General features: G+C 38.8%; 1 protein-coding gene and 1 long non-coding RNA gene across 7 annotated transcripts; both read right to left on the reverse strand.

Annotated features, from left to right (window-relative positions):
- Window positions 1-27,490, reverse strand: RCOR3 (REST corepressor 3). 6 transcript variants are annotated; one of them, XM_052806865.1, is made up of 12 exons: window positions 27,237-27,486; window positions 26,617-26,673; window positions 20,736-20,813; window positions 19,097-19,149; window positions 17,218-17,379; window positions 16,737-16,861; window positions 15,123-15,201; window positions 12,177-12,395; window positions 10,425-10,502; window positions 9,584-9,641; window positions 3,905-4,146; window positions 1-3,475 (listed from the first exon to the last, which is right to left on the reverse strand). In XM_052806865.1, the coding sequence occupies exons 1-12, from the start codon at window positions 27,376-27,378 to the stop codon at window positions 3,131-3,133; spliced, it is 1,638 nt and encodes a 545-aa protein (XP_052662825.1). In that variant the 5' UTR covers window positions 27,379-27,486; the 3' UTR covers window positions 1-3,130. The 6 variants fall into 6 exon arrangements, with proteins under 6 accessions (XP_052662825.1, XP_052662824.1, XP_052662828.1 ...); XM_052806864.1 differs by having other exon boundaries at window positions 15,105-15,201; XM_052806868.1 differs by lacking the exon at window positions 3,905-4,146 and having other exon boundaries at window positions 15,105-15,201; window positions 27,237-27,490.
- On the reverse strand, window positions 10,569-12,159 carry LOC128150568 (uncharacterized). Its single transcript, XR_008238098.1, has 3 exons — window positions 12,079-12,159; window positions 11,316-11,367; window positions 10,569-10,594 (listed from the first exon to the last, which is right to left on the reverse strand). It is a non-coding gene; the product is annotated as an uncharacterized LOC128150568 (long non-coding RNA).

Here is a 27,490-nt window from a genome sequence, read left to right on the forward strand (position 1 = left end):
TGAAATGTTTAGTGATTGTTTTATTAATACAGAAATACCTGCTTAACTTCATACCCATTCTGATTTAAAGTGCAACAATTAAATCTGGTAGTTCTTGTACATCCATATTTTGCAAGTGTTGTTCCTAGAAGACATGTCATTCAGATTATGCCTTGCATTTGTAAAATCTGTCATTTTTTTAGTACCGTTTTGCTTTATTAACTAAAATAAACTGTACAAAAAGCTGTAGAATTACATTAGCTTTGAACAATGTAGGATACATGTCCTCTGCCAAACTTTAGTGTGCAAACATTTTACATTTTTTTAAAGTGACAAAATTAAGCCAACCTTGAAGTCGGAGTTCATTACTACATTACAAAACAGGAGACTAGATATGGCAAAAGAAATTCCCCACTGAAATCAACACCATTGTATAATTTTATTTCTAATTCTTAAAAAAATATAAATGAATTTAGAAGAGAATCACAGTATAAGGGCCCTAACATATTAGACCATTACAAGGTACATAAAAATAGAAGACACAGATTTCTTTGAAACTTTAATCCTTTGATTAAGCAGCAAGCATATCACTCTCCAGGCAAACACTGCTTAAAACAAACCCTACCCCCCAAAACAGGACGTGCAAACTGTATGCACATATTCTGCAAAGCACACAATAAAGACATTTTGCTATGTACATACTTATTTAGTACTACAAATGCTAGGAGTTCCCTACTGTGTGCTACAGTGTATGTAAATTAAGAAATACTACCTATCTCTGACCCTCCCTCCCCCCTTCAAATACAGCACCTTTGCCCAGTTATAGAATATTTAAACAAGATTAAACGGAATTACAATGTACTGAACAGTTTTATAGCAGTTGGTGGTGGCCAACTGTACTGCAACACCCAACATTCTGCATACTGAAGTCTATCGACAAGAGACAAGACAAAAAGTAGCGAAGGTACAATACATACACCTGGGAGACTCAATGCTAAAAAAAAAAAAAAAAAAAGGAAAGAAAAAAAAATCCTGAAGATGTATCTTATCACTGTTAAGAATTAAACTGAAATACTTAGGATGTCAAAATGTACCAGATTGGTTTTGTATTGGTTTTAAAGTCTGGAGAGCAGCCAGATTTGTGTGTAGCTGGTGAGGGGACAGTTATGACTCCCAGAACACAAGTTTCAGTGACCATGAATTCCTCGGTGCTTGTTTTACAAAGCTGCTTTTCTTAGACGAGAGGTCATCTGATGCTCATGTAGTGGCTAAGCATCTACTCTGATGCAAAAGAGAATTTGTAAGAAGGACCTTTTGTACGAGACCTCGGCACACCAGTGAAAGCTGATCAGAAAGAAAAATCTCTCAAGTTTGATCTGAAAATATTTTTAAATGAAGAACTAAACCATAAAGGTCAACACCTTAACTGCAGTTCAGGCCACAACTATCAAACTTTAATACTAGATTTACAAATTAAATAGGATCTGATGCTGTAAGAACTTCCCTTTGCACATAAAAAAGACCTTAGCCAGCTGCTAAACTGATTGTTAGACCATCCAATTTATCTGTGAAAAAGCCTAGGGAGAGCACATTCCATTTTCAAATAAAGTCTCATTTTAGTCAAGGGCAAATCTAGTTAATAACAGAATGGATTTAAAAGGATTTTCAAACATCATTTCAGCTATAAGCAAAGCTAATTTTCTAAATAGTATGGCAGTCAACATGAATGTTATTACATAGTCAAGAATGCAATATTTTTTCAATAGCTTGATTCAGATCACACAGTTTCAAACAGTGCTACTCAAATTTGCAGCCTGGTTTACTTGGAGGGTAGAGGCATCTACTTTAACAAACAAAAACCCAACCAAACTAAAAAAAAACCCCACCTCCAAAACACTGCTGGGCATAAATCAAGGTTTCAGAAAAGAATACAGTGGAAAGAAAACCTTTCAATCTCCTAAAATCTGGAAGCAATAATTAATACCCAAATGCAGATTTTACTTAGTCAATAAACAAAACAAACAAAAAACCCCACAGTAGCCTCAAAACCCAGCTAATCAACTCTGCCAGAAATAAATTATTATCTCTGATTTCTGCTAACAGTAAGACTGGGCTGGCCGCAGGTAATTCTACTGCCACAATATTCTACTACCTGCATCAGCCTCTATACTTCCCTCATGAATTTTAGGTAAGATATCAATGATCTAACATACACAAACTGCAGACAGCCATTCTCAGAGGAATTAAATTCTACTGTACTTAAATTAGAAGAATTAGTGGAATAACAAATTAAATTAATGGTTCTTGCTATATGGTTCCTCTCCTGTCATCCCCCGGGTGGTGGAAGTTGCTGCCTCTCTCTCCACCCCAGCCCACAAGAGATACTGCAGCAGGAAACCAGACTCCTGTTTTCAGCCAACTTCTAGGAGTAGAACACGCACGAGATTTAGTAAGTTTGGTACAATAGCTTATTGAGTCTTCAGAATACTCTTTCAGATGAGTATTTAATAAGACAGTACATTTTTAAACAAGAAAAAGCGTTCTGGGAAGAACATGAAGAGAAGAAACACCTACATTTTACAAGTGCGTGAAATGCTTCTACTGTTATCTAAACAGGGCCAAAAATTCTGAACCTAAGGCCATTATTTTTTTGCACTAAGTAGTGAAAAAAAAAACCCAAAAACCAAACACACACACACACACAAAAAAACCCAATGCTACATTTAAGTCTCCTACAATATTATCTATTCCTAGATTTGCCAGACTACTTTCTTGTAGTTAGATGCTTGACTACAAAGAACTGTAATAAAATAAATAGAGTAAAAATCAGTTAAACAAAATCTTGGTGTCTTGAACATTTATTCATTTAAGAAGTTAACTTCCTTCAACAGTTATTCATATAGAGGAGGGCTGTATTGTAGGCATTGTTCTGCTGTACAAGTCTTCGACATAAAAATATTTTTATACAGGTGGTCACTCACATGGTTCCATTTCTAGTTATTAGCTTGCTCCTCTGTAAAACTGGTCTGATACCTGTGAAGGCTTGCTCTTTTCTCCCCTTCATTATCTGGGGGGAAAAAAAAAAAAAAAAAAAAAGTACATTGATACAATTTTTCAAATGTAGGAGTTAGCATAATTCTGCTTTATTTCTTCAGTGCAGAGTGGACTGAGATTCTGTCTGAATTCCAATAAGCGAGGGTGGCTGCTGGCCGCTAACCGTGGTTAACACTGGCCTTGGATTTAGACGAGGAGGCATGGAATTAGCTGGGCGGATGAGTGGTGGGGGAGGCTGATTTAGAGTCGGCCTTGGCTGAATAAATCGCGCCTGCTGTTGAAGTGGTGGAGGCTGACGATGGAGAGCAGGAGCAGCAGGAAGCGCTGGACGAAGTAACGGGGGTGGCTGATTTAAAGTTGCGATGGGAGCGGTAGGTGCTGGAGCAGATGCCTGTGCTGGAGGTGAAGGGCCTAAACACTGAGTGGCCGGAGTGCTTTGTGCCTGCACAAAGGACAAAGACAAGACTGCGTGAACAGCCATCCCAGCCAGAACGTAATGCAGTTGGGCTGCCACTGTCCACTACACAGGAAACAGCATTTAAAAAACAAAACAAAAAAACTGAGAAGTTACTGAAAAGAAACCACCAACCAAAACATTATAGACAGCAGAACTAAAAATATTTACGAAGCAAGAGTCTTCTTCTAGAACAAGAACTGTATTTTAACAATAAAACAGTAACATGATCGTCACTATGAAAGGTGCAGTCCTGCTCCCAGCTGGTTAACGACATTGGCTGAAGTTCTATGCAAGCTCATCATCATTCTTTAGAATGCAGTTTGCCACTCCACACCAGTTAACCTTACATTATATCACTAAATAAAATGCTGTTCCTCAACCCATGCTTACTTATTTCTGGTACACAAAACACACCTCATCTTCTTCATCAGTGCTCTTTCCTGATGGCACATTAGAAGTATTTTTTGTGTCCTCCCCTAAAGCAGAAGCATCACCATTAGAAGCCAGGGTTCCTTGTTCCGCTTCCCATTCCTGCAATACCTCCTCTAAGTTAAACCGACGCCTGTAGTTTACAAAGAAGTTCTTCACTTGGCCAACAGTCTTGTTGCCAATTACATCTGCAATAGCTTGAAAATCTTTACCATATTTTCGGACACCTGGAAGGCAAAGTAAATAACATAGCTGTGAAGAATCAGTCAGACACAGCTACGTGTGATGTATTTATAGAGAGAACCTATGGGACCTGCAAACCAAGGGCTCGCTAATTAGGAGGACTTCTCAATTAGGAGAAGGCCTCAATTTCCATTAAAACAAAATAATTTTTAATTGCACAGCTATCAACATACAAATCAAGAACTTTATTAAAAGGTCGTTACCCACTCTTCTTAAAGATCCTGGCTTACTCACCAAGCCTCCCAACCTAAAACCAGAGATCTGGCCTCTGACAAATAAAGTATATCCTTCAGTGTGCTTGCAGCAAGGGCAGAAGCCCACGACAAGTTCAAGACAGGAGAGGGAGGGTGACTGAGCACGTGTGTATAGCTGTAAACAGGGTATAACACTAGAAATGTTAAGTGACAAACATTGACAGCTTTTATAGGTTCCCTCTGTGCCAGCTGCACACAGATGTTTCTTTGCTCACAACCTGTGCAGCAGGAGTGGTAGAAGGCAGTAGCTACTGGACCAAGCACAGGGCAGAAAAGGGGGGCACAGTTCCGTAAGTCACAATATATTGCTCATTCCTGCACCTGTGACATGCTTTACTGAGGCTACAAAGAGCAACTGGCAAGCATTCACCTGACAACGTCTTTTTAAAGCTTTCATTCACCATTTGAGCCGGGTAGAAGAATCTGGGGTTTTGAGACAACCACCTTGGGGAATGTAAGTAAATATAAGCTATTGGTGTCTGTTTATAAGACAGCCCAGCACAAGCCTCCAGGATCAAATCCTCCAGCAAGAAGCAGCATGACAGAAGATCTTTGCATTGTTCTTTTCATTCATTTTCATGTTGACATCAGTAGGTCACTTTTGTTTACAAGAACTTCACAAGAAAATACTTCACAAGAAAATCCCAACACATACTTTTTGAAGTTCTAAAACTACATTTGCATCTAACACCACCCCCACTCCCCCTTGAGTACAACATTCCATAGTTTTTAACCTAAAACTGGAATTATAACCTAAAGTTTATTGATATTCTCTCAGTTGCATTTAGGGTATGTGTCTAGTTCCACCTCAAGAAAAAAAATCCTAAAACTCTCCAGCATCCTAGAACACAGCTTTTAGCTGCACAAAGTATATTTTTAATCACAAGTGTCCAAAAGTTTGGAGACTAAAAGAAATAAAACAGAGTTTTATTCCAGACTGAGTAAACAGAAGACTCATTTTTTGCTCTCAGCTATGCATGAGTGAATTACAATTTGATGACTTCTGTGAAGCTCCTTATAACTAAGCTCATTCGGAACATATTACAGTGCTTAGAGGACAGGCACTCTGTCTCATTACAGGAAAAGAAATTTATGCCTGATTTCATGCCTCACTTCAGAAAGTGAAGCAAAGGATTCAGAAAGCGAGAGCTGTTTCAAATCTGAAAGCTATGTTCCTTTTCAACTTAATTGTGAAGAGTATGACCCTCAGCTTGTTCTGCTCTTTTCTACTTTCTTCGTTAATAGGCACTTCTGATGTGGTAATGTACACTCACTGTAATTTAAGAGAAAAGTTCAGCTCCAGGATAATAACAATTTCTATAGCCAAAGCTGATGTTTCAACTGTCAAGAGCCCAGCTACATTATTTAACATCTTTTCTGGGGCATACAAAAGAATCCAACCATCCTGACTGCAAGAACCTTGGAAGGAAAACAAAAGGACCTAGCAGAGCCATGTGGGAGGGCACATATCTAGGCAAAGACAGGGATTTGGCTCTGTGCTTTATCAGTTGTACAAGGTATCAGCTATACTCCTTAAATGCTGTGTGCACCCACAGAGCACTCCCTCCAGTGTTTTAATATTCTTTGATTGCCCTACCACTACCACCCTTACTAATTTATAATGGTAATTAAATGTCCAGTGCAACATATTCAACATCCTGTACAAATTAATCAAGTGAAGAAAGTGCCCAGCAGAAAAAAGCACATTTTTGTTTCAAACCTAATTCAGACTTTTAGTGATTTCAGCCTTTTCTGTTACTATGCTGTCTATACTTCTTCCTTCCCCTTAATCTGCAAAACAACTGAGCCTGTTGGCTAACTTCAACTAAAGTTGTTGAAAATAATGTCTTAAAGCCTATTTCCAAGCAAACAGCTTGAAAACAGTGTATCTTGCCTTTACTGAGAGCCCAACTATAAGAAATTTCTAAAGAAAACAAAATTTCCTTAGCTACATGCAGCACTACTCATTTTGGATTCTTTTCAGTGTTATTTAGTGCTGCTCTAGCATCACCACAATGACTCCTACACAATGGTGTAGTAAAATCCTTTTAAGCTGCATCAGAAACAGAGGAAGTTCAATACATGTTTATGAAAGTTTTATGCATAAGGTGCTGGCATATCTGTAAGAGTTGATGCCAACCCATCATCCCTTTCAAATTGGTGCACATTACTTACACATCCTTATACAAATTCTGTGCTAAACACCACCCAAATTATTTCTGAAGTGTTTAATCTGTTATTCAGTAAGAATAATTTTATTAGGTTGCTGAAAGTGAAGCTCAAAGAAGATGACTGCATAGCCTCACTTCACATGTGTGAATGTCTTTCTCCTGGCTCATTTGACAGTACCCCTGGTCATGGGAATCCTTCAAGCTCTTCAAAACTTCGCCCAGTTGCAAAGGAGCACTTGAACATGTGCATGCTCACTATTACAATGTTTCATCTTGAAAGTCTAACTCAGAGAAACTCATAAATGGAAATTCGATGCTGTCTATGCCGCTGAACGTTGTGCAGCACAGCAAACACCGAGAGGCACACAAAACATTAGCCTGGGTCCAAAGCAATATAATACAGCACCACAATGAGGCAGAAATAGTTAACAGCAACCTCTGGGTTATGAAAGCTGCAGTTTTACTGTGATGGGATTACAGTGCTCCTGGCAACTACCTTACATAGCTAGATCCCAGTCGCCCCAACTATATTCCACTGCAAAGCTATGAAAGCCATGCACTGCTTTTCAATTCAAATTTTGTTGTTTTGAACAAGTCTTAAAACATTTTTGCAATTGGAATTTTCATATGGCTGAGATCTTAGTTTGAAAAGATGATCGTGCTCATACATTCCTATACATAAATAAAGTTTGTAACTTAAGAACACCTCAAGTGATGAACTGGCCCATTACATTCAATAACTATTCAGACAAAGTTGAACAGTAACCTGATAAATTATACTGCCAAAGATCGCCTCAGAGATCATAAGTCTGAGTCCACAACCCCATTGCAGGCAGCCACACTGCTTTTAAGATTACACACTCAGCTCTATTTTAATGTGGGTTTTTTCATTACCTCCTCTTTAGTTACTGCCAATCTCTTGAGATTACCCACAGATGACAAGAGTTTTTTCATGTTTAGGAAAATAAGTACCACAATTATATTACTGCAGATTATTTTTATGATTTCCATGGTTGGATTTAATGTCTGAATTCAAGTGAACAAATCACAGAAGTGCCACCTACCTGCTTAACGCTTATGATTTCTGTAAAATTATTAAAACATGCCAAAATATATCAATACATTTGATGAAATAAATCTGTTTTAAATGTACAAACTAAATGTCCCCATGCTTAAGTCAACTTCCAAGTTCAAGCCTAACACGCATTATGGTAGCTTTTAGTACAGCAAACATGGCTACTTTCTTCTAAAAACAGAGTCAGGGCAAAAGACAGCGTGGCTCCTTCACGCATAGGTCTCCTAGCTCAAGCAAATATTTTGAAGCAAGAGATCAGGGTCCTTAGCCTGAGGGACGGGAGGTTAATACCTACAGCACTGTCATTCCAGGAGGAAGACTCTATTACCAGGCAGTAGGTAAGGATGGGCTAATAAGAATACTTTGTTCCTGGTATTAAGGTTCTCTCCCATCTCCATTTTATTATACAGTGGCAAAGGAAGGGGACTAAAAAGGAAACATAATGCATAAGAAACACATGTAAATTCAATGAAAACAGGTTTCTTCCAGAAGGCCTGATTTCTTACCCCACCCTTAAATATTGAGGCTGACTACCTTTACAAAACACAAGACATTCCCTAGAGAAGAGACTAGAAGACTAGAACTCCTCTCCAGGGAGTCATCACCACCCTTCATTCTCTTTTGCCCATGCTCCAGTTTTATTATTTACCTTGTCGGTCTCATAGTGCCATAGCTTAACAAAAGCTAAATGCATTCTTATCGCTTCTCAAACCGACACTTAGTGAGAGCTCCAATAACTAAACTGTGAAAATGCAAGACGGTTTGAATGCTTTCATGCTAAGGCAGGCACAATGAACCTGGATTTTCCCCACTCCTCCAGCAAGCATTCTACTTACTAGACTATCATATTAAAGCTAGGCATCTCCTTCAGTTGCATTTGGAAACAAAACAAAAAAAATGAGCTCGTTAGCAGTACTGAGGATGAACTTAGGACAGAAAATGGTTTGGAGATGCAAATCCCAGTCTGAGGCATGTAAATTGAGAGTCATTGCTTCAGACACACCATGCTCTTCAGCATTTCCATTCACACTTCAAAATAAACCTAACTTTAGGTTCAGCCATCTGGCTAATAACTATGAGATATGGCATACCTGACAACTTTACACTGATATCCTGATCCAACTGAACGTTTTATACTAGAATTCAGTCTTTCGTTTTAAAGGTGAATACAGAGAAATAAAGCAGATGTGTATAACTGAGCTCATTATATTATCTTAAAAAAGATGATCCATAGAAGTGACTCAATACATAGTGTCTTCAAGAGAGCATTAGGCTCTCCAGTTATTTCTCTTGCACGTTCCTTGATTAAGCAGTGCATGTTAAAGCAAGACAAGAGTCAGTTTTCCTTCATACAAATGAAATAACTGCAAATTAGCTGTATCAATAGCCTATTAGAAAATGTTTTTTCTCCAATAAGAGCGTTAGTCAAGTATCCACATCCAGCTTCAAACTCTTAAAAGGCCTTCACTGGGTAGATATCTGCTTTTATTCCTTCATGAACAGAGAAAAGTAACTGTAAAGCAGTTTTACTTCTGCTTTTTCCTACTTTAAGAACACAGAGAGATGTCTTAAGTGTTTGCTTCAAATTTTATTATTTCAACTATTACTTCAGTCTTCCACTTCAGAGAAATTGACATAAGGTGATTTAGAAGATGACTGAAGGGACTTTTTGGTACTACTACAGTTGTTAAACCCAGCTAAGCTTTTCTATTCAAGATTTAACATGGGTAACTGAAAGACTAGTGTCACATTGCTTGAATGAATACCCTAAATATTCTCACTAGTTTTGCTGTTTTCCTAGTGACTTTCTTGTAAGACCAGAAAAAGTTTAGCTTTTCATTAGAGAGAAATACAACATAAGCCTGAGTACCTCTTCAAATCCTGCGCATCAGATTTCAAGTCGCTACTACTATTAACGTACCTTGTACTGCAAGAAGCTGCTCTTCTGTGGTCCAACGGGCATTGATTTTCTGATTAGACTATTAAAATTAAAAAAATGGCACAAAGATCATTAAAATGTTTCAACAGCTACAAAATATCTGAGCATCAGAATGTGTTTTACTTGCACTACATTTTGTAACATAGGTAAAAATCTCTTGCTTATAAGCCACAAATTTATAGTTTAAGATTGCTTTCATGAAGTAGCATTTAAGGATCTGAGCTTAGAACTACACCAATAGTTTTGCCTCTGTTTTATTGCAGTTCTTAATATCAGCTATATCATAACTTATGCAAAAACTAATGAACTTTATACAGACAGATTTTGAATTTATAGTTACATTTATCTAAACTATTAGGACTTGGTGTCTGGAGTGTTTCGCATTCACGTTATGTTTCATATCCAAGCCTTTAAAACAAGCAAAAAGAGAACTTCAGTAGTAATAAATCATTCACTTCGGTTGCCCAAATGTATATGTAGTCATGTTTTTACACAGAACATAGAATTTACTGCTAGCAATCTACACGATCTACTTTTAATCAGACACCCCCCCCCATATATCAGGGCTCAATTTCAGCTCCCTATTGTCATGAACAGACATGAAATTTCATTTTTTTTCTGCTTCTTTGTTCAGCCAGTTGCCGTAAAAAAGCCTACCACTAATTTCTTATAAAGAAGCCAAACTCACCCCTGCATGTAATTCAATGGATCCTGTTTAAGCTGCTGCTGAAATGCAAACACTATGCTGCAGCAAAACACATTTCTGCAGCTTCCTACTAATGTAAGTGCAAGGCCACAAATTCTAATATTTATTCTGATTTACCTCAGGAGGTTTGAATTCTTCAATCCCGCCTTCCATTTTCTGTTTAAGTGCACTGTTTACTTGCTTAGCATTTTGAACCTTGGTCAAAAACAACAAAGTTAATCAGCTCCACAAAGAAAGTTGGTCACTTTACACATATATCTTCACTAGGATTGCCACAAGTGTACCTCCTAAGTTAGAAAGAGAAATATTATGGTTTAAGGCTTCACTACTTTAACTGTTAAAAAAAAAAAACAAACAAAAACTTAAAAAAATACAGCACAGTTTACTACAGAGAGAAAAATATTTAAGCCAGTCTTTCAAAAGAACAGTTTGTCTGCAGAAATATTAGAAGTAGGACATAACAAGCAAGTTTTGATAATGATGCGTATGTTCTTGAAGAAGAATGCAGAATATTCTAGACACAAAACTTGGTTCTTAGAAATCTAAGTGAGATGTACTGTATACATTAACTTCCTCCTTCTCCAAAAAGCACTTTGAAAAAACAAATAAAGATTTATGAGATGTTTTCAGTTAGTTCCTTCTGACAGACTGCTTTTTATTGACCTTAGATCATCGTGACTTCCTTTAAGGGTGATTCTTGAAATGATTTAAAATATTTAAATAAAATATCTTAGTCTATAAAAAGGAGAGAGCTTCCAAATTGTACATATACATATCTATTAACCATTTAAACCTGACAGTGATGCACATAAGGTTACATAGGTAAGAAAATAATTTTGCATACTACGGTGCACAGCTATTACAAGTGTTCTTAAGTATGGACACAAAAGCAGACAACTCAGTGGGAGATTCCAAAGGCTGCATCTCTGAGATCACTGCAAGAAAAAAAGAGAAACACAACCTCAAGGCTGTAACTCACCTACACTTAGGCTAAAGAGTGAAACCCACCTATGCTATTTAGCCCCAGAGTCCTGCTGTGACAGAAAGAAGCATATTTCTCCTGTAAAAGAATACAAGGGAGCAAAACCCCCATGAAACGCTTTATTCACTCCATGATTTTGCAACATGGCAGCTCTTAGCGGTCTATAAGGCAGCAGAAATTTCAGGAGATAAGCCTTGACTTTGTAGCCCCATCACTCCTAGAAAGCGAGCATGCACATACTGCCGTACCCTTTGAAGCTGAATAGACTCTGTGTTTCAACTTTAAGTGCCAAAAGTTAACTTCTTCATGCAAAGGACGCAGGCAATTGTCCTCTTAAAGGTGAAGACTACAAAGCTTTTCTAAATTTAATAAGAAGTAGAAAGCTCATCAATTAAAACACAGAAGCAACTAGGCCCATGATTTCCCCCCCATACTTTCATGGTAGGTAGGGAAAGACATCCAGAAAAACAGCTACAGTTTTAAGCACAACAAATGTAACTTCCTCTGCTTCATTGGTCTTATTCTCACTTGTCACACAAATACTTTTAACAAAGTTAAAAAAAAAAAACCCAAATCAAATGTGACTTTGGTTTTCTCCTGTCCCCAAATCTGTAACATTGTTTTCATGCCATACTCCCCCTACTCCCCCCCCTTTTTTTAAAGGAAGTCATCTTGTTTCATGTTATCCACAAGAGCAGACGAACATAAGAAACAAAACCGAAGAATAGCTAGTCAGCTAGTGTCCAGCATTTCTGGTGATAACTGTGGAACAAAATTAGGAAGACTCACATTAAAGAAGTTTCAGAATCTTCACAGATAATCTTCAAAATCATTACAATCAGAACAATCTGAGATGAAAACAAAACAAGACCAATAACCCATGGTACCTGTCGCTTTAATGAGATTAGTTCCATATCCAGCTGTCTAAGAATTGTGTTGGCTGCATTGGGACTACAGGAAACAGCTATCACATCTTCCTGGGTCAGGTACATGCCTTTTGGTGGACGGCATTTGGAACGCTGAGAATGGTGGCGATGCTGCAAGCTCTGATACTCTCTTCTACCCAGACCTATTTTGCTGGTCTGAACAGGCTGCTCATTATTGCCCTTTAATTTACAAGAAATAAATCATTAAAGAATAACAGTATCTTGTATACAACTTTATTAAAGAATCGCATAGCATTGTAATGCCATATTTATGACAAAGAAAACCCAAACTAACATCCTCCTCTCCATGTAGTATCCAAACTAAGTCTTGCAGATAAGCTGATGGAGCATACCAGTTATTTGCTGGATAAGCCTGCATTAGTCTTAGAAAGGTCAGTTTTAAATTTTTTTTTTTTTAATACAGCTGAAAATACAATAAATAGTATAGAAATCACAGTCTGAATACTGTGAAAGAGGGCAAAAATTGAGAAACTCTTATGTACGCAGAAGGTAAAGAATATATATATATATATATATATATATATATAAAACATGTTTAAACCAAGTAATCAGTGAATTTACACATTTATTTCTGGTCAGATATGAAGAGTCCAGGTGAACACCAGGGGAGAAGAATGAGAGAAAGTCAACCAGGACAGGCAGGAATGCAAGATGACACTTTTTCCTGCTGCAAGCACTCCATGGAAAGTGATAGTGCTGTTTGTTTTGGGAGGGGATTTGAGATTTGGAAGAGAAAGGATGGATGTACTTTTGCAGTCACTGTAAAAATCCATGTAATTTAGCAAGCTTAAGCCTTTGTTGTTTGCTTTTTTGAAGTGGAAAGGGATAGCAAAGAGGAGATGAAGTCTTTGTAACTGCTGTTTTGATATATTTGGACACCTAAAAATTTCAGCTTTGTCTTCAATGGGCATTGCTGCACAAGAGCTAGTCTGCATGTATGTGACTCCCATAGAGCAACTGGGTAGGTTCCCTACAGACCAGGAGTACAGAAACAAAAATTACTTTCCCTGCAAGGATTTTCCAATTCAAAGCAATGCTTAGCACCAGAACAGAGATGGGATTCAGGCTTTTTGCTACTTCAAGCAGCTCCCTACTGCTCCTCCCTGCTGGCATCCATGCAGGTTAAGAGGAGGTGGTCATCTGATCACAGTGAAGAGAAAACAAATTGCAGCAGCCATTATTATTATGTTCTGTAGCATTAGTACAGATCAGCAAACAGTACTTTGCTCTACTATGCTTGACCTTCTGCCACATTCTCTTCCCAGCTAATGTAACATCTTAATCCAGTCCACAGACTTCACAGAGGCCATCTTAAAAGCACTTAAGATATTTGCTCTTCCTTGCAAAGTTGATATAGAGCATTACATCTTTGACATCTAAAAATCCCAAGTTTACTTCTGGCCCATTTATTCCATTGGTCTTTTCGTTCTGCATTGCTCTTTCAGTATGAAATTGCAGTTTCTGTCTGTTCAATCTGGATTTAAAGTGAAAATATTCTCTCAAGCTTTTGTCTTGCCAAGCTAGAGTGTTTGGCTTGTTTTATGGTTTTCTCTGCTAACAGAAAGTTTCCATTGCTCTGTGTGTTCAAGTAGCCTACTTGGTTTATATTTTGCTTAGGAAGTGAAAGTATGCAAATCCTACCAGAAATATTAGCTCACAAAATTATCTTATGTAGATTCAAATAGCTCATCGGAAACTGCAAACCTATTTGTCCTCTTCCTAGAAGACTACGAACACACTACTTTCACTCTGGACTGCGTGTAGTGATTGAAACAATAACCAAGGAAAGTAAATTGAACAGAATAGCCCTTATTTAGAAGTGGCTTAGGCAGCAACTCAAATCAGCAGATTGCAAGAACATTGTTACAACAGCAGAATGAAAAGTGAAAAGGTTCATTATTAGACCTTGTGCCATTTCTAGTTCTAAAAAACATATCCTGGCTTGTTAAAAAAAAAAAAAAAATCTCAAACGCTTTTACAGAAAGGGGTAATTGTAATTGTCCTTTTTTCCCCCCCCGAGGCAGTTAAAGTGATACATTGAAGGTCACTGCAAAGCTGAGAATGGAATCTAAACCTATCAGTCTCTTACTCAACATCATTTTTGGTAGAACTACAAAGTTTTATTAATAATCATAGATGCCACTTCATGGGAATGTTGAGGTTTTGCACTCTCTCTCCTCTCATATTCTCAGGAAGCATGAACCGTCCCATTTTAGGAAAATCACAAAGATGTTAAGTTGATCAAGGAAAAAACCAAATGTTTACACACTTAACTGTGTTCTTCTAGTCTTGTTCATAAATAACTTAATGTTTACCAAAAGAACCCAAAACTTGAACATACCCCAAACACAGCACTTATCTGTAAAGCTAACAGTGAATGCTCATTAGAAGAGACAAAAATGTTTTTCTCTACATTTATTAGTAGAAAGCATCTCAAAGCCACATATTAGTTGAAATGTATAACCTCACTGTGGCTTTGAAAGAACAAAAAAAGTTATTCTTGGAAAAATGTCATTTAATTTTAAAATGCAAAGAAAACATTTAGATTCCAATAACACGCAACCAGTAAAGCTGTAAACATATTAACAAGACAAAGGCAGGGGGAATGTTGTTTTACCAAGTAGTGATAGCATACATCTCTTAAAAAACTTGAAGATCTCTCAGTAGATAGTGAAGGTAATGAGAGATGCATTTATGTCCATGGAACAGCAAAAACATATGATAAAATTTTGTTTCAGTCAGAAGTTGTCAAGATCTTGATCACCTAAAACCCCTGTGATTTCAGCAGGCTGCCAGCTAAACCTCTTTACTACAAGTCATATTCTTCACAGTAACACATTCACAGAAAACAAACAAACTGACATTCACCATTAAGCTATCTGTTACCTCCTTTTTAGCTTCTTTTTTGGGATCATAATCACTATCATTTCCATCCATTGGATGAGCTTCTTCTACGTCATCATCACTGAGGACAGATTATAAGAAGCTGGTCATTTTATCTTTTTTAACCTCAAATATAAATATGTATCAGGCTAAGACAGAATGATCTACTCTAAAACATCTAAGTATATGGTATCTCAAAGTTATTTGTAGTTTTCAAAAGTGAGCTGTTACAACCATATTTCCTTTATTAAATTCTAACAATTATTTTGATAAACAGCAATCCTAAACTGTAGTTTCAAAATTACTTTAAGCAGTGCTGGTACTGCTGCCAAAAAATTTGGTGTCACCCTTTCTTCAATTCAACCACTTGTGCCAGCATGAACACTTGCATGGTCAACTATACCAAGGCTAGAAATAATCTTTCATTTGCCATGTTAGTTTTAATAGATCAATTTTCAAACCACTGCACCAACTGGATGAATAAACCCTTGCTGAAGTCTGTGGGGAGCAAAAGGGGACAATATAAGATGGGAAAACATAGGACTGCTTTTTCACCAAAGTGCTCAGGATCTAGCAGTTTGGGGGAGGGGAATGAAATCTGCTGAATTAAATCAAAGAAAAAAGGTTGAAAAGACAACAGTTAGTTTAGTTGAGTCCAATCCAGTCATTCACACAATGTAATTTCTGAATAAATGAATGTAAAAACACCACAAAAATTTCTAATTATTACAAAAACCCCGCAAAATGCTAAATATAGAAGCAAACTGATTTTCTTCTGCAATTTTTCAGCTATAGGGTCACTAAGTAAGCATATGAATTTTAGATTTCAGGAACTCTTTTCAATAACATATAATTAAATAGACCCTTTTGCTCTAGCTAGGCAGTTTTCCGTAGATGTAAAATCATACTTTCCAATATAAACATGATTATATTACTTATACATTCAACATATTAAATCACTTTTAAAAAAGTACAAGTTAATACCCAAGTATACTAAGTGCAATATAATTTTAATTTCATAGTAAGTAGGGGAAATGTCATTCCCTTCTATCCAAGACAATTTAAAACTATTTTGAGCTCTAATTCTCTTTGACTGATAGCAGTTCTAAGTCTCCTAAAATAAGATTTCATATGAAGCTTTGTTATAAAACGGTACTTGGGCATTCTAATTGCTATAGCTCTTTACAGTGGTTGATCTTTCAGTTTTAATTCCATTCTAGTCCAACCCCCGCCCCCCAAAACCCAAAAAAACCCAGAACAAAAACCCCCCACATCCACAAAAACACTCTCCTCCCCACATGATTATATAGGGTTAGACTTCTCAAATAAAGCATTATTTCTAAACCACATTCCCAGACTTAGGGGGTTTTTAAACCCTTGTTTTTACAGTTACCCGTTAAAGCACTCAAGTGTGTTATTACAACTCACACCGACTGGAATGATATAGTTCTTAAAGCACCAGTATCAAACCCCTCGCTAAAAGCGGAGACATCACCACAGATGCTTAAACCTAAAAAACCTGGTTCACGCTGAAACATAATGGCTGAAAATTACTCTGACATCTCTACCTAGAAAGACTTCAGTCTCTGGTTAGCTACTTAAGAATATAAAACTTACCTGTCACCTTGATTATTTCTATTAGCTAGTTTTCGAGCCTGCCGATCCATCAAACTTGTCCTAGAGCGAGTTTTTTTCCAGGAATAGTAATATTTTACAAGGCTTGCGATAGTCTTGTCTGGAAGCTAGAAGAATTCATTAACATATTAATACTTTTAAAAATTAAAATTCCACCCAAGATTATAATTCTGCTCTATTTACAACCACCTCTACCCAAGTATTTTAAATGCATGGATGAGATGAAAAGGAGGGATGTATTTAGTGTATGTTTTTAAAAAAGGGGGAGGGGGAGAAATGCTTTTTTTCTTAGAGTGAAAAACCTGTAAGTCCAAGAGACATGATGAAATTAACTTAAATCTTATAGTCAAGGTTGTTCCTGAAGCTTTTACACAGAAATCAACATGAAATTTTAGCCCAGCTGGAGCCTTTGCTCCTAGTGAATCCGAACTGTTTAATGCTTCTGATTAAAATATTACTTTACCATTTGCTGGATCCTGTGAAAGCTCTTTCCATGGAAGCTAAATGCTTGTTCAAATAGGACTTTATCTTCAACTGTCCATTCATCAGGGAAAGGAGTGAAGTTAGGGAGATCCGCAAGGGACTTCTCAATATTGTGTTTATGCCAGAACAACATGCCGAGAGCCTTTGAAAAGAAATAGTCCCTTTTTGGATTTAGTCAACTTTCTAAAATATTGAGAAAAGTTAAATAAAAAAAGGCAATTTATTTATTTAAAATAAAATTCGACTATCAGAACCCCTCTTCTCAAAATGTATTTACAATTTTATTGGCTAGGTACTACAGGTTACAAAATTCTCTTTGGAGATGGTATGAAGTGTGGGCACATCTGTACTTTATTAAAGGTAGGAAAGCTAGACAATTTAAGGTTGGCATGGCAGCAGTAATTCTGACGTAGCATGAACTAGTCTGATAGGCTCAAATCTGACCTGCTTTCTTCCTTTACAAGCATGTATCACCTACACAGTTCCTTATAGATCTTCAGGCCTTTACTAACAGCCCACTCAAAAAAGAAAATAAAAATACTTTTCAGCAGCTAGAGGATTATCCAAAATGCAAGCCTGAAAGTTCAAAGTGAGAGTGGTCTTTCTACAACTCTCCAATCCACAAATAACAGCATGGCCACTTCCATGTCATGTGCACCTAATAAGGAATGGAAACTTAAATATACTTTCTTACATAATTTAATTTCTCAATATTCTTAAAGAATTTTATGCCAATTAGACTTTCTGCCAGAGAATCAACGACAGACTTGATGCCAAGTCTGGCATGGAAATTGGGAAATGTAATCCACTCAGTTTCAACCATACAGTGCAGACATGATCACCAGTTGTTCATCAGCTCTCCAAACCCCTGATTTCACATCTTCTAATAATCTGGACATAGCAAACCTCTTTTCTTGTTAAAATGGCAAGTGACAAGCACCTCTTGCACAGATAATTTCTATTCCGCTGTGACCAGTCTACAAATATTTTTGTACCAGAAGTTGTTCTGAAAATCAGTCTTTTTTGTAGACTTGAGATCCCTCAGTTCCCTCTCTGCCCTAACAAAAGCCAAGCCATAAACAAAAATCACCAAACTGCAGGTATTCTGGACATCGTAACATTGGCAGGCTCTTTTTCAGACAGCAGTTGACTAGCAAGTCTCTGCTATTATGAGCTTCCATCCTCCAAAACTTGATCATACAACTTGCTTCCACTTGTACACCAAATATTTTTTTGCAATAGGTAATCCCACTTTTACATAAATTGGTTAATTTATGAAGAAAATTCAGTAGAACTAAGTGCAGTCCAGCAAAGTTTTATCCTGTACTTTTTATGGGACAGTGACTAAAGGTTATTAAAAAAACAGTGAACTTGTTTGTTACTCTCAAACCTAGAATTTGATTCTGTTTTCCTGCCTCTGAAAAAACAAAGTTGGTTTGTCTCTTTTTTTAAAATATGCAAGAAACCTTTCCAGTGCTGTCCGTATCACAATTAATGGCTCAAATTTGTACCATATTTGAATTCTAATATCAAACATTAAATTTGTAAGCTGCTTTCCTAAGAAATTCTTTAGCTAAATATACACACACAATTGCATGACATGCCCAGTGTATCAAGAAACATACCAAACCTTTCAAAAGTGCACATTACAAGCTGAGCATGTCATGAAAACAAAGAGCTCAATCTTTTGCAGAGAATCCAGACCACAACTGTATGCAGATCCATTTAACTGCAGTGTTTGCTGCCGTGCCTGAAGAGAAACAGCGTTAATTAATGGTAACCAAGGGAAAAAAAGAGTTGTGTTATACTTTTATATAAAAAAATCCTTTAAATGAGCACTCTCATTTCATAGCACTTACCTGTTCCACATTGTATCCATGTTTTTCCTTTGCTATTGCTATATATTCATCCACTGTAACAAAGCAATGTCAGAATTATTCTTTAGTACTTTTAGTTATGCTATAAGGTGACACAGAATTAGCCATCTAACACAGGAAAACAGCTTTCCCATGCTTTAATACACCGCATAGGCCCAGGTCCCCCAAAACGTTATATTCATAGTGTTATTAATAATAAATAAGCCCACTGTCTTTAATCCAACATTTAATTTAATGAACTTTTTACAAAAGCTAATTCTCAGTGAAAAAAATGCTTTCTTTCACATTTTTACTGCAACTAAGCCACAGAGGCTCATCATTTATTTATTTAAATCAGAGACTAGCTGATTATTGAAAGGCTATGTCTTCTCGGAACCCACTCCTAAGAACACAGACACACTGGGGAGGTGTCCAGACACCTGGGTTAGTTTTAAATTTAACTACTTCTACTGTTTGTATTCCCAAACATGTTAAAAATTAATGTAAAAAGATCCTAGATCAATGATCATGCATATCCTCAATATTAATATAGTTTTCACTGACCAACATTAATTTTAACCATGGCATGAAGTCAGTTTTCAATAGAGAATATGAAAATTCAATAATTAGGTCATCAAATTTGCCAATAACATATTTTTTAAATCATATTTGGCCATACTAGAGCCAGCTTTGAGTTGAACCCTTTCCATCATTTTGCAAGTAAGTCCTGCTAGCTTTGATCTTCAATGGATACTTTTTTTAAAGAAACAGACTCTTCCCATTCACCTTCTACAGTTCACAATTAAGTGGCAACTAAATATAGTTGAAAGGAAGCATGATTGAGAAAAGGAAATAATTATAATCTCATTATTCAAATGGACCAGGGATGTCCTTGCCATGAACTGTTACAGCAAAGAGTTAATTGTAATTTAAAGGAATGAAGAAAGTTTAATAATCATAGCTGTAGAGTATTTTATTTCTAACTGTTCTGCCATAGTAGAAGGTATGTTCCCTCAAATGTAGAGGGATACAAACCTCTAACTACTGCTAACAGGTAGAAACTGTCCTGAGGACCAGGTTCTCATGACTGCATCCTCAAAATTTATTCCCCTATATTACATACGGGAAATTCTAGCATAGGAAGCAGGTTTAAACTAGATTAAACAGATAATTGATCACATTTAGTCAGATGACTCCTGTATTTCAGGTCACTTTTGAAGGGAGAAAATGCTCAGTTTTTCCTGATGAGACAGCAACAAGAATTCCCCATTGACCTGGGCCTCAACAAATCTTTTCTGAATTTATCCACTGCAATTCCTTTTCCTAGAAATTTAGAGCAGCAAGTTCCTCACGTTTAGATGTTTTATTCTTTTATTAAAAACTAATGGTTCCACAGACACTGATGACAATACAACACAGGCAGTGTGTTTTGAAACAAAGACTTAACTATAAAATAAGAGGTGATCTTTCCTTTCCCTGGAGTTCTCTAAATAAAAAAAAAAAAAAAAAAAAAGAGCAGCTTTGTGTTTAATTTACTAATTTGCAATTTCACTGTGTGTAAAATAAAGAGTGAACAGGCACACCAGAAACAATTATTTAGTTATACTTAAGCATCCAAATTCCTAAGCAGGGAAGGACTTACACTTGGCATCTGGAATATTATGATATGGAGACCATACAAGCATCCCTCCATTATCTTTATCAGTATATTTTGTGGCACCTGTAAGGAAACAAGTAAGTCTCAGTATTTATAAATATGATCTAGAGAACAACTATACATGGGACAGTAAGTAAAAGTCAACCATACTAAGAAGTCCAGCCCAGGTACTAAGGGGAGGGAAAAAAATCATTAATTCCACATTATTTCCTTAAGACATCGAATGGCTGAACTTGAACACCGCTCTTATGAGGTTCAGTCATAACTGGATATTAGGATCCTGGTTACCACAATTGGAGCATTAAAGTGCACTGCTGAAGTTGCCATGGATGCAAAATTTAGAGCTACTTGTGTTGGAACAGTCCTCCAGAAGTTATGATTGTCTATTAGTACTACAACATTTATCACTATCCATAGGAGTATCAGGATCTACCGTGCTAAGTTAGGCTTCCTTATAACAAAAAACCATACAAGATTGAGGGTAGAATACAGTCACCATCCCTGATCCTTTCAACAAGGAACTATACTAACAACAATGCCAGAAACAATTCTGTTCATCTCTCTCTGTAGTTTTGATTTTCATAGCCATGTAATTTTAATATTCATAGCCAACCAAATTGTGTAGCTGTAGAAAGTAGTGAGGTGTAAAAGTAATCTTTTTTTTTTGTTTTGTTTGTTTGTGCTTCATCTCCACCTCAGTGTAGCAAGGGAAGCAGTCCAAGTTACCTAACCTATCAGGAGGACAGAGCAATACTGATGCAACTTTGTACAAAGCACTAAATCGTAGAGTCTTTGATTTTTAAAAACATGCTGTAAAAGAAAAGGAAATTCCCCCATACTGGAAAAGCATTAACTAATAGTTACTTCTCATTAATATTTTACAAATGTATGCTACTACATAAAGCCTCTTACAATCTATTTGTTTACAACAGTTTATCTTGCTAAGACGTTGCTCAACAATTGGAGCATTTACAGTATGAATTCCTTGAGGAATCACCCCCCTGAGGAACTTTCCTTGCATCCTTCTTGGAGAAGGACAGATTTTTTTATTCAGTGAAACAAATAACTTTTCACTCCATGTTAAGCTTCCACACTTTATATTTAGGTTCTACAGGAGACAGGAAATAAAACAAAACAAATCAATGTTCTGGAAAAGAGAACAACTTAGTGCTTTCTAATTATGTACTATGTTTTGCTGCTCTTCCCTCCTTAGTTTGGCAGTGTTTTGCATTTGCTATCATCTTTGCAATCTTCAGATCCATTATGACTGTGAACTTGAAAACCAGTTAATTAGAAAAACTAAAAGAACTCGTGCATCTTCCAAAATGAGATGTGCAAGACAGATAACCTAAACGCATCATAAACTCTGTAACAAGTTAAAAATGAACATACATTCATAAAGCACCAGTTTCAAGGCATAAGCAGTACTAAACTCTGAAAGGGTTTTGGTATATAACAACAAAGCCCTTAACATAACATTTTACTTTAGAACAAAAAAGCATGCTATTTTTAGTCATTAGGAACACAGTATTTCATGAAGAGTAATGCAAACATGTTACAGGCACATTTCTCTTGTCCACTGTTTTTTTTACAAGTAAATGACCACTACCCTGTGCTCCACTCTTTAACTAAGACATGAGGAGAAAACAGGACCACTAGAGAATGCATCAGAATTTCAGGTTGTGAGCAAGAAATGTCTAAACTTAACATGAGTATACCCTCAGTTTTTCCTTCAAAAAAAGAAAACCAGACACCTGCAGACAAGTGGACATCATGAATATTACCAGATATTGAATATTCAAGTACTAAAGTGAAAAAACTTAGTTTCAGAGTTCTATCATTTGTGCCTGCTGGAGATCACGTATGCAGTGACACTCCCCTACTGAGGTGCCACCCTCAGGTGACTAACAAGCAGCTCCCACCAGAACACCCCTTTTTGAAGCAGTGTTGTTTCTCCAGCAGGAATCACACAACTGTTTCTGTGCAGGTGGCATCTTCACACGGCCACAAGGAAAGCAAGGATGACAAAGGAAGGATGGATGGGATGCATACAGGTAGCTTGAAGGAAGGCACCCTGTCCTCAACACAGGATGTGCATAGCTACAGTACAGGGATCCCTCCACCTCCATATGCAAAACCATGATCTACCTTTGTAAGAACTGCTTCTGGTCCTTTGTGCCCCAAGTATTCAAGTAAGCAGCACTCCCCCCTCAAAAAGTTTGTGTTTTATCTCAAGGGCAACATGATCTTTATCTGGAAGATCCATTCTTATTATGGACGGTGGCTGGAAATACCAGGCAACATGTTAACCAAAGCATGTTAGAAGAGCAGAGTTGTAAGCCAGTAAGGAAGAGAAAGACCATGAGCTATCTCTCAAATATGACAAGTCTCCCCTGGCCAAACGCCACATTCAAGCCACTTAGGAAGAGGTTTCTGTACTTCAGCTGCTGTGCTCCTCTGCCAATACCACTGAGAAAATGGGGCTAGCTGAAGATGACCAACAGGCACTCTCCACTGCTTCCAGAATAGAGAAAGCGTAGCAGCAAACTGACACCTTCTAAATTTCAGCTTTGCATTAGAAGTTCGGTACAGGCGGATGATGCTCCTCTGGACACAACTCCAAGTACTGAGAATAAAATGAAAATCTGGAAGCATACAAGACTTAATAAGGGCATTGTGGGGTAGCATGGCAATTTAAAAGTATATTGGTTTCCAACATAAAAAGCAACATCATCTGCTTAAGACTAAGTTTTGAGAGTAGGAACAGAAACACAGAAACTAACAGGAGGAAGAACTAAATTTGTAACATAAAGGACTGGAAATCTTGAAAATAAATAAGTAAATAAACAAAAAACATCAGGGAATGTGAGGACAGATGGCATAGAATAAATGGAAAATTTTATATACTTCATCACACCATTTGATAATTTTGATTTAAGAAAGCCTGTTTTCATATACGAAGACTAGAGGGAGAAAAGTTACAAGGATGTACACAGAAATGGATTCTGTAAGTGACCTTAAAAGGTATAAAACATTCTTCTTGACAGTACCCCCCCACCCCTGAGAAGAGGGTAAATGGCAAATACTTATTTCAGCATTAAGTAAGCAAAATTCATGCTAAAGCCTTTGGGAAGTCCAAATCTGAGTAGAATAAAACTTCTCTAGCAGTCATCTCATCTCAGGATGACACGACAGTATGGTGCATCTCCAGTGATGGCATTCTCACACTATGCTTTCGAAGAGAATGCCAACAGCCCACAACATAAGGATACCGGCTTTGTAACATCCTGCTACATCTATAGGTGGGTCAGAAAGTACAAACAGAAAAAATTTCACCTCAAGAATATAAAGTACTACAGGAAAACCAGCAGGAGGAGACAAAAATCTGGAGTGCAGGAGATGGTTTATTAACTCAGTAAATTAGGTAAGGAGAGTTATGATTTTTATTTTATTAAAACTGTTTTTTGCAGTGAGAAAACTTCTCATTGCAGTAGTCTCTAGTGACAATTAAAAATGGTATTTCTGTTACAGCTCTATCTGAAGGGTTGCTTGTAAAAGGGGGATGGTGGGGGAAAGGGTAAGAAAGAGTATGTTTAAACTAACTTCTCCTAATTGTTGCTTCCAACCACAATCCACTTCTTCAAGAGACACTGACAAACCGTTGATTCACTTTTTCTTTAAAAAAATTCTTATTTTATACATGAACTTGGATTAAAAAAAATTTTTACTACCATCACAACTTTAATCATGAACATCTTGTTCCTCAATGTATTGTCGTAGAGCACTGCTTATGAGTATTTTTCAACACAGGTTAAGTGAGGCCAAAGGATTGGTATTTATTCTACTCATTTTAGTATTCTGTGTGTGTACCAGAGGGCTGACTTTGTATCTTAGACTTCCATCTAGTTTAATCTGTCATCGATTCCCTTCTCCCACCTATTTAAGGGGGTTAAAAAACCAGCATTCAAAGTACTGTAAATAAACACACATTCTAACATATCTGGTACCCCCCCCCCAAAGGCATTAAAACAATTCCAAGAAGAAACAGCATTAAAGTTAGTTAATTAGAGATAGTGCCTATGTCCATATATGCGAACCTAGAAGTATGATGGAGTGTCCGTTACATCATTTGCTACCAAAAAAAAAAAAAAAAAAAGTAATTTAAGTGTAGCTATGATAAGAGCACAGCTTTTTGTCCAGCATTACTTCCATCTCTAAGAAATGATGCCTCAAGACTCATCAGAAAAAAAACCAAAACAGATGAAAGCATGAGATCTTGCTGAGATCTCCTCAGGTAACCAATCTGCTAAGATGGTAAGTATGTATTGTACTTTTACTCTTTATGGACTTTTTAAAAAATTTTATAAGACTTAGGTGTTCCAAAAAATGTTACTATCTTCTTGCCCTAATAATCAAAATACACACACTAAGGACAACAATACTATACATTATACCTCTTACACAGGACTTATTAAAGAAAGATTTCCATCATTAAGGAAATTGATAAAGGAATATATGTTAATCCCAGTTATTGGGGAAAGGAGCATCAATTGAATTCCACCCCCCAGGAACACTTAGGAGCTCTAAAAAGTCTGATTATAAGAGAGCATAAAATCAGTTCTGTAGTTATAAACGCAATGATACTATTGCATATATAGTTTACAAAATTGAAACCACAGAACCTCAGTTGTCCTACGAGGGGTGAAGAGTTCTTTTAATCAAAAGAAAAACAAACACTATGTGTTTTTCTAATTTAAGTGGCCTGTAGGAGAAACAAGCCCAGGCTGTGTGTTAGAAACGATCATTTTTATTTATGTTTATTTTTATGCAGGCAGTGTAAAAATAAAGGGTGTAAACGGCTAGTCTTATTAACAAAGAGACCTAGACTACATGCTCCTTTCTAAGGGAAAGGCATTCCCTTATGCCAAGATCATGCATCCATTTAATCCCACCCTCCCCCTTTCTTTCCCCCGGCCTTTTCTTTGGCCTGTGGGGACTTGTGCCCATCAAGAGGGGCTCGCTCCAGCTTTAGGAGGCACTATGTGAGAAGCTCTGGCCCAATCCTCTTCCGGTAGGAAATCATCTGACACCAATGGAGCCTGTTTGGAGAACAGGAAAGTAGATAGGCTTCATCTGACCACTACAGCAAAACTGATAAACGCTCCTACGGTCTCACTGCTCGGTGTAGTAACGCCAGACAGCATTCTAGCAATTAACTTGCTAAAACCGAGTACCAGGCTATGCAAGTGTACCCAGTATTCCTCGGGGCGGGGCTGGGGGGGGGGGGTGAGGAAGGCGGAGGAGAGCAGCTCAGCCTGCAACAGCGGGGCTAGCGAGGCTACTACCGCACACAAAACCAGGGGCAGGAGTTTCCCACCAAGCGCATCTTCCACCCAGCGCCTCCAGCACGCAGCGAGCTCTGCTCGGCTTCCGGCAGGGCGCATCACTTCCCACCCTTGCCCGGCAACATCCATCACCCCTCGTCAAATATTTTTAAATCCCCTTGTTAATACATTATATGCGTTATGGTTTAAGGAGGAAAAAGAAAACAACAAAAAAGCATCGACCTCTTTCTGCTTCACCGCCTGCCGCCGGAGACACATAATACGGCTGGTAATGAACTGAGAATTTCCCACCGCGATGCCCCCCCCCGCCCCCGGGCGCACAGAGAGCAGACGCTGCCACTGCCAGCCTCCCGCCGCCGGCACCGGATCGCCAACACAAAGGCTCGAAAGCAAAATAAACACAACGCCGCGGCCGCCGCCGGGGGAGCGCCGAGCCGAGCCCACCCCAGCCCCAAAGCCATCCCTCCCGCCTCGGGAACGGCGGCGGCAAGATGTCAGGTTACAGCCGAAAAGCGATTTACCGGGCTCGAAGTCAGGAATGCGCGCCTGGTATTCCGCTCCGACCCTCATTCCTACATCTGCAACGCAAAGGGGGGAGAGAAATTAACGGCTGGGCTGTCCTCGGGCGGACGCCGTCCCAGGCTACCGCCGTGTGGCGGGCGGGCGGGCTGGCGGACGCGCCGCCCGGGAGCCCCCGCCGCCTCGCCGCGGCCGTGCGGAATAAGCCACCTCCCCCCCCCGCCACCCCGCCCGCCGCCGCCGCCGCCGCCGCCGTCGTGGATTAAGCCCCGACGACCGCCGGGGAGGGGGCCGGAGGGGGAAGGGGGAGTTTATTTCAGCGGAACAATGGGGACAGCGGCGGCGGCTCCCGGGAGACACTCCCCATCGTTAAGCACCGCGGGGCCGCCCGGCAGCCGCGGGGCCGCGCCGCGCGCTCCCGCGCACTCCCTTCCCCCCCACACCCCCCCGCGGCCGCGGCGCGGCCCGGCCCGCCGCAGTACAAACGCGCGGCGGCGGCCGCGCCGCCCCGACACCGGCGCGGGGAAGGGGGAGGCGGCTCGGCTCGCCGCCCCTCCCGCCGCCTCCGCCACCCCCCTCCCCCCGCTGGCGGGGCGGCCCGGGGCCGGCCCCAGGCTCGCACCGTGCTCGTCGCCACTGTCACCGCCGCCGCTCTCCGGCTCCGAGTAGTGCCCGTTGGAGGGGCTGCTGCTCTTGGTGCCGTTGGGGGCTGCCCGGCTCTTGCCCCCTAAGAGCTCCGCTCCCTTCTCCATCATGCCCGGCATGTCAGGGCTCGGGGGGGGGGGAGCGGGGGAGAGCGGCGGCAGCGCGGGCTGCCGAGGGGGGGAAGTTAACACGGAGCCGCCATGTTGCCCCCTCCCCGCCCCCCCCCCCCCC

The sequence above is a fragment of the Harpia harpyja genome, chromosome 13 (assembly GCF_026419915.1).
Source record: "Harpia harpyja isolate bHarHar1 chromosome 13, bHarHar1 primary haplotype, whole genome shotgun sequence".
Classification (NCBI taxonomy): domain Eukaryota; kingdom Metazoa; phylum Chordata; class Aves; order Accipitriformes; family Accipitridae; genus Harpia; species Harpia harpyja.

Excerpts from the sequence above, each read along its gene's own strand:
- RCOR3 (XM_052806864.1), bottom strand. The coding sequence starts at position 27,378 with ATGCCGGGCATGATGGAGAAGGGAGCGGAGCTCTTAGGGGGCAAGAGC. Across the intron at positions 20,814-26,616 it reads CATTCCTGACTTCGAGCCCG|GTGCCACAAAATATACTGAT; the intron begins GTAAATCGCTTT and ends GTTTCCTTACAG. Across the intron at positions 17,380-19,096 it reads ATGGATACAATGTGGAACAG|GCTCTCGGCATGTTGTTCTG; the intron begins GTAAGTGCTATG and ends TTCTTTTCAAAG.